Source organism: Juglans regia, chromosome 5, assembly GCF_001411555.2.
Source record: "Juglans regia cultivar Chandler chromosome 5, Walnut 2.0, whole genome shotgun sequence".
Taxonomy (NCBI): domain Eukaryota; kingdom Viridiplantae; phylum Streptophyta; class Magnoliopsida; order Fagales; family Juglandaceae; genus Juglans; species Juglans regia.
In genome coordinates, this window is record NC_049905.1 from 16,213,070 (window position 1) to 16,227,376 (window position 14,307).

General features: G+C 33.8%; 1 protein-coding gene and 1 long non-coding RNA gene across 2 annotated transcripts; both read left to right on the plus strand.

Annotated features, from left to right (window-relative positions):
* The first annotated feature begins 236 nt into the window (after window positions 1-236).
* LOC108997779 (uncharacterized protein At1g08160-like) lies at window positions 237-1,191 on the plus strand. The gene has a single exon (XM_018974158.2). It carries the CDS (start codon window positions 331-333, stop codon window positions 1,072-1,074), a length of 744 nt encoding a protein of 247 aa, XP_018829703.1. The 5' UTR covers window positions 237-330; the 3' UTR covers window positions 1,075-1,191.
* A 149-nt stretch (window positions 1,192-1,340) lies between these two features.
* On the plus strand, window positions 1,341-2,312 carry LOC108997804. Its single transcript, XR_001997222.2, has 2 exons — window positions 1,341-1,868; window positions 1,948-2,312. It is a non-coding gene; the product is annotated as an uncharacterized LOC108997804 (long non-coding RNA).
* The last annotated feature ends 11,995 nt before the right edge of the window (window positions 2,313-14,307 follow it).

Here is a 14,307-nt window from a genome sequence, read left to right on the forward strand (position 1 = left end):
CTATGATAATTGAGGTTGATTTGGACTAGAAATATTTTCAGCTAAGACTTAAAAAGGATTTTAAAAGAAATTTTATAAAAAAAATTTTATAAATTAATATGATTTAATTTAATATATTAAATTTATTTTATAATAAAAATAATTTTATTTTATAATAAAAATAATTTTATAATTGAAATTACGTAATAAATTTATAAAACACCAGTGTATAGCGAAATGATTTCTCTTTTAAAATTGCTTCTTACCATTTTCAAAGTACGAAAAAAAAAACTCCCTTCTTACCAAAATTTGACCGAAGTCTCTCACTCCCACTCCATCCTTCTGGGCGCTATGCAAGGAGATCCTTCGAGACCCGTAACCGGTTACCCAGCCCCGAACGGTTTCCCGCCGCCCCAACCCGGCGTTGCCTACCCTTACCATGCGCCCCCACCACCGCAACAATCTCACCCTTACTACAATCCCCAGCCCTATCCCTACCCTTCCTCCTCTTCAACCATCTTCGTCCGCCGCTTCCTCACTTCCATGATCGTCGTCTTCTTCCTCATTGGCGTCTCCATCCTCATCCTCTGGCTCGTCCTCCGCCCCCGCATCCCAGACTTCCGAGTCGACTCTCTTTCCGTTTCCAATTTCTCCTCCGGCTCCAATTACTCCTCCTCCATCACCGGTTTATGGAACGTCAGGTTCTCCGTCTACAACCCCAACAAGAAGATGTCCATCTCATACGAGGAAGTTCGCTCCTCCCTCCTCTATAAATCGGAGCCCATATCCCAGACGCTTATCGCGCCGTTCAAGCAGGGGAAGCGGAATCAGACAGTTCTCGACGCGGCCTTCTCCGCCACCGCCACCTACGTTGACAGATGGGTCGTGAATGATATCAGCGGTGACAGGGCACGTGGTTCTGTTAGCTTCAGTGTGATTGTTGGTGCTAGGGTTCAGTTCCGGACTGGCGGGTGGAGGGCGAGGAATCGGTTGCTTAGGGTGTTATGTGAAGATTTGCCGGTCGGTATCTCCTCCAATAGTAGCGGGTCTGGGACGCTCGTCGGTGGAGCCAAGGACTGCAGGGTTGGTCTGTGAGTATGAGTAAATAAATAGGGCTTTCTCACTGCTAGTTTTGTTTAATAAAATTCTCAGTCTCTCCTTATTTAAACGGGACTCATGAGGAAATAATCGTAGTTATCTGTTACATTTGAACGTTTGGATCTCAAACTTATTTAACTCATCTCAATTTCAATTTATGATTATAATTTTTTTAAATTTGAATACAAAATATAATAAACAATTTAATTTTTTCAAATTTTAAAATAATAATAATATTAAAAAATAATATTTTATCATCTCAACTCAATTCAACTTAGTTCAACATCTAAATGTAGATGATTAGTTGTACAGTTTCTTCAATTGTGTTCTGTATCGGTTAATGCTAATATCGCATTGCGGAGTCAAATGTATAGGTTTTAACGTTTGTTATCTTTGAACTTATTTTTATTTTATTTTTTAAAAAAATGTGATTTTTGTATGCCTTTTAATTTGGAACCTGGGAATTAATTTAGTTTAAATGGTGAGAAGTGCAAAATGAAGAGAAATCGAGGTATCATGGAATAAATAAAAGCGAATTGTTGCTGCTACATTGGCCTTCTGATAGATAGCTACAATGATATCTTTCTCCTCTATGATAATCTGTGTTTCAATCGTATACTCAATCTTTTCATGTGTCTTGTTTTGATCACAAATTATGACACTTTGGCACAATGTTGATGTGTTTGGATCAAACTAGGCTTGCTCACGATATGTTAACTGGATTATTTTAAGGCTATTCTTTGCTTGTTTGGCCCATCAGGGGCAACACACTTGTGGCTTATCATCATTGGGTAAGCAGTTTTCTTAGCAGCTTGTCTTTTTATACTCCATAAGTAATTTGTAAACTGACACTCTCATTCACTAGCTTAGGATGGACGATGGTGGTTGATGATTTGATACCCAAAGCAGTTTTGGTTCTGCAATTTTCTAGGAAGGGGAATATCAACTCTGCGGTAGCTTGGTCTTTATCGCTGCCATGCTTTTTGAAGTGTTATCTGTGTTTCTGTGCTCACTTTGAAAACCCGAAGGACTTTGTTATTATGCCTTTGTTAATATTTTGATGTAACATTAGATAGAGTTGAGTGTCCCATCTAACTATATGCGATACCCCATTGGGGTGTTACACTATAGTCTATAATAGATCATTTTGCTGATCTATGTAAGAAAACATGAGTAATCATTCAGTGAATTGAATTGGTGGACTGTGTACTAAAGTACCAAAGTTCATTTGCTCATTAACATTGGCTTGGTGTATGTATCTGTATTATTTTATGTTAGATATATGATCTTATGTTATAAGCACAATTGTTCGTTTTCCCAGCACTGACAAGGTAGAGGATATAATTACCAGAATGCTTCCTAAAGACTCAAAAGTACAAAAACTTAGCCAAAATATGTTGCTCAACGTGTCCTGACCATTTCCCTTGGTTTATAAAGGTTTTTTTAGGACAATAGATGGATGGTGAAGAAAAACTGATGGCATGTGAATGATATTGTTTGAAGTAATGGAATTTGTTTCCCTAGCCTTTGTTCATAACCTCTCAGGAAGGGGGTTGATGTAGTGCTTGGAATTTGAAGTTACTGTTTAAGGGGAGACATGGGGGATACTGTAGAACCCCCTTCCTGAGAGGTTATGAACGTCACTACATTACATTCCAAGCACCAAGGTAAACTCTCAATTGCCTTCAAACATCAACCCTTGTCTGCCTAGGTTGTGCACCAGTCCTGCTGCTTGTTTCCACAAGGGGAGTCGCTCATAACATCCTAGTGGACCATACCTTCTCAACATCCTTGTGGCTTGCACTTCCACTTAACCATCTTGGCATCATCCTATAGCCAATAGCATAGAAAACAATATAAATAATTACCTTATTATTCTCTTTCTCTAAACTTTTTTTATAACAAGAACATTTTCAAGTGGTAAAGGCCAAGGTCTTAGTGGTATGCTTCCCTCCAGGTCTAATATTTGAATCCTCTTGGGTGCAAACAATTTCTAGGGGCTATCAAACTAGGAGAACTTCCCATTGAATTACTCGAGGTGCACTTGTAGAAAACTTCTTGTCAAGGGTTTTTGCACTTCCAAGATTAGTTGGGACTTTATTCTTGGACACCCGATGCCAATAAAAGAAACATCAAGTGCAGGACATGATCATACTACTCACTTGTTTGACTCTAATTGGTTACATTTTTATTTGAACATCAAGGGAACGGCATGATCATACTACTCACCTTGTTTGACTCTAATCGGATTCAGAATTGAATGCTTTGAATCTGACTACATTGAAGTTATAGTCCAGCCCTACAGGATTAGTTTTATATTCTGTTTAAGCTGATGATGTATATCCCATGGACTAATAGACAAGTGGAATGTCACGTAAATAAAGATGCTGTAGTCATCGATCATTGGGTTTCTGGTTTTGAGATACAAAAACTGGATTAGTTTGGTTTGCGCCATAAATTTGCATCTTGCATTGGTGCTTTTATTTAGCACAATTGCCACACTAATAGTTCTTAAATGGATTTTTTTAATTACCACGTAAAAATAATTAATTTCTACCTCAACATAGTTAATTTGAACATCCTAAAATGCTTTAACACAATGATTAAACTTAATTAAATCTGCTAATTAAGTAAATGAATATTGCATTTATTAGGATTGTGCTCTGAAAAAGTTTATTGTTTTTTAAAAAAAGGAGATCCAGAAAAATCTGAAAATAAATAACAAAACTCAGAATCTGTAGAAATCAATCTTAATGTATTGAACATACAAATGAATTGCTCAGCAAATATATAAATGAAGATTATTGATGGGAAGAAAAAACTTGTATTTATCATACAATTTTCCCTTTTTTGTGTGTTTTACATTTGTGGGTGTGCATGGATTTGAGCTCGTTTGGATAGTGAGATAAGATGAAATAGTTTTAGATGAGTTGAATAAAATATTATTAGAATATTATTTTTTAATATTATTATTATTTTGAGATTTGAAAAGATTGAATTGTTTATTATATTTAGTGTGTGAATTTGAAAAAATTGTAATGATGAGATGAGATGAGATAGTTTCTGAATCCATCCAAACGAGCCAGGTGAAATATACATACTAATAACATTATGAATGTAATTGGTCTCAGGTCTTTTGGCACCAAGGTGTGTTCTATGCACTATAAAAATTCAATAGGTTTTGGCATTACCATCACATACCAAGATCCTAGTTTTTCATGATCCTATTTCCTCTTCTTCGTTGCCGAGGAAGATCCTGTTGTTGGGGTTAAAATGAGTGAGAGTGTAAACTGTAAAGCCCATCAAGAGCTCATGTAGGATTAAGGCCCGATATGAAGAGTGTAAAAGAGAAATGAAGAAAAATAGAATTGTAGAAGCCTTGATTGGACATAAAGCAAAAATGATACATAAAAGTTTAAAAACAAGACATAAAACAAGACGAAGGGACTTGAAGGGGGGAAAGAGGGATCAAGCTTCCTTTGAACTGGGATGAACTTAGGAGGGCGGGAACCAAAGAGAAGAGCGACTAGACTATTTTTTTTAGAAAATTTCATAGGAGTGCTTGTAGAGAGAGCTTAGCGAGAATGAAGAACTTATATTTAACCATATTCATAGTGGGTTTGATACCCAAAATCCGTGAATATAGGACTCAATGCCAAACTATGTAAATATTTATCTTCTTTACTTACAATCATTTATCTTAAGTAAGTCATGAATGAACATTCCAAACATACCACCACGAGAGTAGAGAGGGTCATCCTACTATATTATTGAGGTCGAGAAATGCACCATAATTAAGATGAGATGAGTGAGTTAAGATAAACTGAGTTGATATAAAAGTTGAAAGTTGATCGTTAACTTCAGGGTCCTATTAGATTAGTCGAGGTGCGCGCAAGCTGGCCTAGATAAAAATCTGAAAGCTCTTTCTTTGTGGTTATAATGCCAAACTATCAAGTTGGCTCATTCGTCAGGCCTCTTGAATCTTCTATTTACCTTTTTTTTCTTTTATTTGATTTGTGTGTAATGCAACTTTACTTCCGTTTTCTTTATTATTGATAGGAATTCTCTTGTTAAGACCCTATAGAATCGATTAAAACCTCATATTCATACTACAACCACGATGATTCAATAAAGGACAAAATGTTCTTTGTATTTTTATTCATTATATATATTCATTGAATAAGTGGTGATTCACTCATTCTTACTTAGAGAAGTTTGGGATTTATTAATTAATTTTATAATTTTTTATATAACATGAAATTTTAATCTTAAACATAAACATTAATATTAAGTTATTAATATAAACTTACTTTTGATATATATATTTATATCAAGAATAAATACATTTTTGGCATAATAACTTATAATATATATATATATATATTCTTTTTGTAGTAATATATACTCATATAAAAGGTCAAAAACTTATATAGACTAGTTAAATTCAATAATATACTAGTCTGTGTTAATTATTATAAAATAATGTACTTATACTATAATATAAATAGACTAATAGTTTTTTAGTATATGCAAACATCATATTATTACTAACATAGATAATCCGTAAAACCGAAAAAATCGAAAGTTTCGGTTTCGGTGGTTAATAGCTCCGGTATCGGTTCTAAAAAATGTACAAAACTGGATCGAACCGGACTGATTACACTCCTAATCATACTTGCACTGCAGGGGACATTGGCGTATTTTGTCACATAAAACTCGTCGCGTTGGGGGAGAATTTTGGCAATTTTAAACCTATTGTAGCTATGAATTCAAGTTATGTTCTTCTTAGGCTTTCATATAAGAAGAGTAGATGTTACAGTTTTGACAAGGTTTTCCTACCAGGTTCATCACAAGGTGCTTGAAGTATATGTGAAACTGTGTCATTTAATTTCTTCTTCTAAGCATGTACACCATCAATTCATTAGCAAATATAATATAACTCTGTTTCATGACCAATAATTAGATTGAAAATTTCAGATGAAGTATTTTCAGAAGTTAAACCAGTCATTAAATCAGCACAAAACTGACTACAATGCATGGCTACAATGCATTCATATTTTGCTTATGGGCAGAAATCCCAAGATATCTTAATGCTCTGATACCCAAAACTGACGCAGAACAACACGGTAAGAAATATAATGGCCTCATACCAAAAAGAAGGTAACAACATACCTCAACAAATGGAGTCGATGTTGATGAGTCTTTGAGGAAAAGTAGAAATCGAGAGGGGGGTTATGTAACAGTCCAAGTGGCCTTGGGCTCGTGGGCTTTATACTGTCACGAATGGCATGGCCCAGCTTGTGTGGACTGCTGGATTGGATCAGTAGGAACCGGGTTTATTTTAGTTAGTGTCATGGGCTTAGGCCCAAGTAGATTAATGATGTAATTGACTTCTTTTAATTTTATTATTATGCTTATGTTAGTTGTTTAAATAATGGCCCACGAGGCCCAATAGATGGGAGCCTTCCATTAGGGAATTCCTACATGTAGATGTGGGAAGCATATTGTTTGCTAGGGTTGTAATCGAGCCGAGCCGAGCTGGTCTTTGACTTGCCGAGCTCGGCTCGACTCAAAATACTCAAGCTTACGCTGGAGTCCGAGCTCGAGATTTTTTTTTATTCTTCGTTCGAGCTCGAGTCGATAAGTTAAACACTCAACTTGAGCTCGAGCTCAAACTCGTCCCACAAAAGAGTTCAAGTCGAGTCGAGCTCGAATTATGTAATTTTTTTTATTTTTTGAATAAGATTTAATAATTAATAAAATAAATAAATAAATAATCTAATATTGAATTTATACAACTAATAAGTAGAACCTCTATTGAATTATAAAATTTTAAAAAATTTATAAGTAATTAATATCTAACTAGTTGATATTTATTCAGAATAACAATATATTATATGCCTACATATATTACTAATACATACACTTAATATGATAGCATATATCTATTTCATATATGGTTCCCACATACTAGTATAGGAAATTATTAAATTTTATCTACTAATTATTTTACAAATTATAAAATATACTTATGAAGTATATTCACTATATAGTCAAGATTACATATTACATATTTAATTATAAAAATGGTATGCTTATATTATTAATTACTACATATATATATATGTGTGTGTGTGGGTATATATACACATAGGTGTATGTATATATTTATCAATATATGAATGAGTTTTAATCGAGTCGAGTTAACAAGTCAACTCGAGCATAAACGAGTGAGCTTTAATGAGCCTTAGCCAAGTCGGGTCGAGTTTTGTTGGATATGTGTCATTTACAATTCGAGCAGGTATCTGCTTTTGCAAACGAGTTTTTTTTTTTTTTTTTTCACGAGTTAAGTTCGATTCAAGTTTAACCGAGGGAGTACCGAGTGGGCTATCGAACAGATTGATTCATTTACAGCCATATTGTTTGCTTTGTCTAGAAACGAATATAAACCTTATTTTCATGTTCATCCTTCTTTCTTCCTCTCTTGTTATGGAGGTTCTCACCCTTGAAGTGAGATTGTTTATTCAACCCACATGGGTGTGTTATAGGTTAATACGATGACAAAAAGGAATGCAAATCTTGGAGCAGCAGTCGAGGAGAGAGAGAGAGAGGGAGAGACCGATGGGCTAGGGTTTTTTTTCTTTTATTTTTTTGAGAAAGAAGTTAGAATGTTGGTATACAGTTTTTCCCGATAAACAATGGGTTGGACGATGTCCAACCTGCAGCTAATTTTAACCTGACTTTATTGGGTGAGTCATATCTATCGGGCGGGTTGGGCCTATTACATTTTCTGCATAGACCTAGACTCCCAACAAGCACTTCCCATACCTTTCATGCGTCCTGACTGACACCTCCTCCTCCGCTGATTATGGATGATTTAGATAAAAAAAATCATGAATTTTTTTTTATAAGTAAAAGTCATGAAGTATAATCTGAGGATGTACTTATCGACTAGGATTAAGACCCCCCAGTAGAAATGACATTAAAGAAAATAAATGAGAAATTTGAGATATAGCATGAAACCACCAATAAGCTGGTTTATTTTCTTTAGCTTTTTCTGTTATGTTTTTGGAAAGATGCACAACAAGGGTGCTCCCCGCCCCAATGGGGTGGGGGCACCCCTTCCCCGCACCCCGTCCCCCACCCCCGGGATGCGGGGGTGGGGTGCGGGGGAGATTCCCAATCCGCCATGCCTCTTTTCACTTTAAAAAAAATACTACATTTATTTGCTTTATAAATTATTTATAAGTGCAAAAGTAATTAAAAAGATATTTTTAGTTCCAAATTATAAATTTAAATTTTGTAAATATGACTTTAATTTAAAAACTATGTAATTTTTAAACTTGCTAGTGCATATTTTGTATAAATTGTAATGTATTAGTTTTTAAACTATGTAATTTTTAAATTTGCCAATGCATATTTTGTGAACAAGTCTAACAAATTGTAATATATATTAATATATACACAATTTGTAAAATATAAATATATATTTATGTTTATATATGTATATAATATATATATATATATATATATATAAATGGGGGTGGGGGAAATGCGGGGCGGGGTTAGCCCCTCCTCGCCACCCGCCCCTGCATGGGCGGGACGGCAACCCCGCTCAGCCCATGCGGGGGTGGAGCGGAAGCTGGGCGGGGCCCCGCTGCCCACCCCTAATGCACAAAAGAAACTCTTTCTAATGCATTTTTTCAATTGAGTAATGGGAAAACAAGTTCAATAACCCCCCCTGCTTTTGGTCTGTTGGAGTTTTAAGATCATGGATTCAAATTTTTTAGAGATCACAACCGAAATTTTGGTCTCCTTCAAATCAAAGAACTATATCCACTTTTCCATCAAATATAGAACATAAATCAGTAAAGATGTTTCGAGGATATAAAATTCAGAAAAGAAAAGCCATAGAAGGAAGAACAAAAAAAAAAAAAAGAGCCATAAAATGTGATGCTTTCAATCTTGAGGGCATAATCGATTGCCAACATTTACCTGAAACTATAGTCCAAGAGTTAGCAAGTTACTCCTGAAAATAATAGTGGCTATTCTTCCACCCCCACCCCTCGGCCTTCAGTCTTAAAGTTTTCCATCCAGCTTACAATGGAAAACTTTATGATAAGGACTTCCACGAATCGAATGGATGGATCTCCTATCTGGATTTAACAACTAAGACTTGTACAACCTCTAGAAACTTTGATGGGGGACAAAAACTGTAGAGGTCTCTAAATACCAAGTGTTGGATGGTTTTGATAATACCTGAGCAAGACCATCCAACAGTATTTTAAGAAACTAAGCGGTAGAAGGCTTCTTGGATGGTTTTGATGATCAATGGCTTAGGGATGGTTAGATTATTATTATTACAATTAACAACAAGAACTAAAAGTCTTTAAAATTTGCTGGCCGCTTGTTATTAAGTCAGTGAATTGAAGGAGAGAGAAAAGAATGAGTCTAAGCAATTCACAGCATAGATAAAAAGACAATCGCACCCTCAAAGCTTGAAGAAAGTGAATTGCTAAACCATAGGAAACTTCCAAAGGAAAACAGGTATCAAAACTTAAAAGAAGAGTCAGAGTCAATGGTACAGCTCATTTCCCTTTAGTTGAAGAAAACTCTGGCCTCAAGTTTTGATCCTTTGAAATACTAAAATCCCTGGATTCATGAGGAGCATCCCTGACATGGGATAAAATGCTTGGGCTAGAGTTTTCTAATTTCTTGTCTTGTTCTTGTTAGTGGAAACCATGCACTGGAATTATAAAATCTATAATGGGAACCATCATGTAATAGACATTTTCTTAGATGGATACTTGATTGAAGTGTTGGACATGGCTTCTACATCTTTCTTATTTTTGTTGTTTCAAGCTGTGCACTCTTTCAATTCTTCTTGAGAAATCTTATGTTTCTACTACCATAAAGGATTCTCTATTCTTTAATTTCACACTTGGGAAAAGTGTCTGCCATGGTTAGCTTTAGGATCTTTCATTTAAGAGCTTCTGAACTTCTCTTTTCAGAAACTGGTTTTCACTCTTCTGTATGTACTATGTAGTTTACAGAATTCAGCTAGCTGATTAAGCGCTAGTAACGACCCTTGTTTTTTTCTTTTTCCTTTTTTTTTTTTTTCTGTTTGGGGGTTTCCTGCCTGCCTTTCTCACTGACACACTGTTCTACCTTTCAGGTTTCCTGATGCGTCTGCTTGGTGCATATTTTAGGCTTTTCTGTTGGATGGTCTTGCTCAAGTAGTCTGTGGATTGAGACTCAACATTACTACTACTCAGGTATTCCAATTGTTTTTCTATGTCAAGAATCACTCGGGATGAATAATACTCCACATTAAATTGCAGCTTTCTAGGCAATTCTCACCTTATAGTAGCCCTCAGACCAACCACAAATATAGGAAGTTCTTGGCAGGCATCTTTCACTCCTTCACATCAAGTCTTAAATTCACCAACATTTTGTTTAAACCTGACCATTGATGAGCTCCCCTCCTGCTTTTGACAAAAGAAAATTGCTCCATCAACTTATCATGACACTTCGCATGCACATACCTCAATCAGGTTAGTCTTCATATCTTGCCATGTAGTGCTGGTAGTTCCTATCTTCTTACATCTATTTCAACATGATACCACCAATTGTGGGCGTAGCTAATCAGTGTAATCTATGCAAAGCTCCCTCTGTGATCAACCTCATAATTATTTCTTAAATGAAGCAAGCCAACTGGAAAACACTACAGGATCAGACTTTCACTTAAAAATCCAGAATATCCATCTTCACACCATGTTGCATGAAGGAGAAGTTTACATCAGCCTACATCACCTAATCAGTTATCAAAACCATCAAGCTTTTCCTGATTTGAAACAAATATAAGCCGACGATACAAGTTTACGAATTACATGATTTGAAATCTTTATTTTACAAGTTTTATGCACTGATACCAATTTAATGTATGACTTTTACTAACCAAGTACAAGATTAGGTTTCTAAGAGATGTCCATGATGGCTTATTGGACGAGGTTGATGACCCTACTTTACTGAACTTAATTAAAACTAAACTAATAAACTTTGTAACCCAAAGAAACTTGATACCAAGACTCAGTATTAACTAAAGTAGCCTATGAAGGGTTCCCATTATGTCCCGGATCAAAACTAGACCTTATTTGTTTTTGACAAGTAAGAAACTAGACCATATTTTCGAATTACTTTAATATTTTTTTTGAGTAATTCTTCATACAGTTATGAAGTGCGTAAACACCGCATAATCGCTTTGAAAAAGAGTGGAGTCCACTATTAAAAAATTAATTTTTTCATGTGGGTCTCATGTTTTATTTACTTTTTTCAAAGCGATTACATGACGGTTGCACAATTCACGTTTGCAAATATATTTTCTCGTCATCAAATAGCATTCCAACCCCCTCCTTGTTCTAGGCTATGGATAATTGCATAAAAATGGAGAAGACCAGTCACTACACAACTAACTTAGCAATAAAAGGTTTTAATAAGATTTAAAAGGTCATTCTTTGTTCATAAGCCAGAGCTCCTAACATCCCCAGCATCCCTTCTGCTTTAGGAAACTTCCTTGTGGTTGTTCCATTATTATCACTTGATGTGGTTTCTCACTGGAAGTTTTAATTTGGGAATTTCAGATCTTCATCCAAATTGCAACTGCAGATAACATGTGAAAGCAATGCATACAGTGGGACAACCACAAGGAAAGTACATTACTGATGTTTCTTCCCAATTGCAATCAAGACCTTAGTGAGTATAAACCAATTACAGGGAACGGATTAAAGCAAAAAATGATGTTATGTTGTGTTAGATATCCCCAGTATCTTTCACATTGGAATCCAACTATTAAAATGCCCATATGCCATCAGCCTGAATGACATGTCAAGGAGAAATAGAGAGGCCTGAGAAAGAATGAATGCCACATGAAGCAAATAAAATAACGAAAAATCAACATAGAACAACAAGTAACATAAAACAAGAGCATGAACTGGGAATCTTCAATCAAGCTTAGGTTAGCAATATAAAACAAGCAAAATGGTAAGAATGAGTGAATAATTAGTGAAGATAGATACAAAAGACAGACCAGGTAAAAGTTAAGACATACATCATCCTTTGCCTCTCGCAGTTGAGGCTGCTTCTGTTCTTCCTCTATCCATTTTGGCTCTTCAAGTTTCTTTCTGTAAGCTCATAGAGGTAGTCAGTCATCTTTGCTTCTCTCTTTAGCCTTTAAATCTCTCAAAAACAGTCTCACGGTATTGTTCACATTCTTTTGTTTTTTCTTTAATAGCTGGCTATAGCTTCGCTGCAATAGAATCAAGCATCACATATTTAATTATTAAACTCCAAAATAGATTAGCTAAAATCCAAATATTTGGACTTTAGCTACAGTGAATATCAAAATCATTTCCAAATTTACTAATTACTGTAGATACACCAAATATATATTTTATCATTTACTTCTATCTCTGCTTTCATTTCTAATCTCAAGTTGAACGAAAGTTATATTACCAGGTGATATTTGGGGGGCATGACTTCAAGTAAATATCTTTATTTTCTAAGTAACTATTAATGCACGACTTCAGTTTACTCATAAAAAAGAAAAACCATTAATTCACGGCTCAGGTGTTGGGATGCCTCGCATGGTACCAGACCTTTTCTTTTTTGTTTAGAATATGATTACTAATTAACATAATTTAATTAAAATATGATTACTAATTAATATATAATAAGTAGAATGGTAAAATATGATAAAATAAAATAAATTAATAATTAAAAAAATATTTATTTTTTTAATTATTAATTACTCTTTATTATAGAATAAATAAATAAATAATCTAATGAAAGGATTTGATGTGAATAATCGAAATCAAATTCATCTTCTATTATTTTATTGTTATATAAAGAATAAATAACTATTTCAATATGGAGAATTATGTGAATAAAATAGTAAAAAACTAAATTCATTTCACATTTTTCAAAAGTTTCCCGTACCTTTAGCTAATTTATTGAGGATACTCTAATCTTTTGAAACATAAAAACCTGCCTTGTGGTCTTTTATTTTTCTTTTAATTTAAGGTTTGGCAAGAATTGCAACCATCACATAAGCATCTCCATTATTCAAACCAGAAAACTCCAGTTAAATCCAACGGAAATCGAAAAAATTAAAAGTTTTAATTTTGATGATGAATCAATTCGTATCGATTTGATTTGAAAATATGTCTAAAATCAAACTGATGATACCCTAGTTTCAACAATACACAATCAGGCCCCAAATTGTTCATTTCCTTCTACAAATTATGAGCCAAAAAAAAAAATGTGCACATTGAGAAACTAGCCTCATTTATTTTCAGAAAACATCTCATTTCATTTTATCTCATCTAATCTAATCATTATAACTTTCACAACTTCTAATACAAAATAAAATAAATAATTCAATTTTTTTAAATCCTAAAATAAAAATAATATTAAAAAATATATTTTTATAATATTTTATTTAATTTTTTAATTTTAATCTCATCTTATTTCATTCTTATAAACAAACGAGTCAGAGCATTAGCATTGGTCTATACATATGCATATGCAAAGTTATATTTGCATAATATGGCCCTAAAATCCTCTACATTGGCTTATGCATATCTAAATATTTAGCTACTTATGAATAGTACTTATCCAAATTTGGATAACCACTATTCATCCTACAAATCATATTTTAATAATTATTTATCTCTCCTCTCACTCTCTCTCACACAATCCTTTCATTTTCTCACTCATTCAATAACAAAACAAACATTCACTTACACATTCATTTTATTATTATAATATATTATATTTTTTTTCATTTTATTATATTTTTAATATATTCTTATTAAAAAATTATATTTTTTATTATTACATTTGTATCATTAATGTCAAATGTATGTAGTGGATATTAATTATAAAATATATAAAAAAAATTGATTTTTATAAAAAAAGTAATAATAATAAAATAATAATATTTTATTATTATTTTGTTTCAAATATGCATAAGTTAATGTGAGAATTTTACTTGAATAGTAAAGTAGATATGTAAAAGAGATAATTTTACATATGTATATACATAAACTAATACTAATGCTCTAAGCAGTAGAATATGTCAAAACTACCTGCGGGCCACGGCACACTGAGAAACTTGCAGAACCCATAAAGAAAGAAAGTGGAAAAAAACATAATAAAATCAGAGATCACACG

Bases quoted from the DNA above. Each gene is read 5' to 3' on its own strand.
- LOC108997779 (XM_018974158.2), top strand. From the start codon at position 331: ATGCAAGGAGATCCTTCGAGACCCGTAACCGGTTACCCAGCCCCGAAC.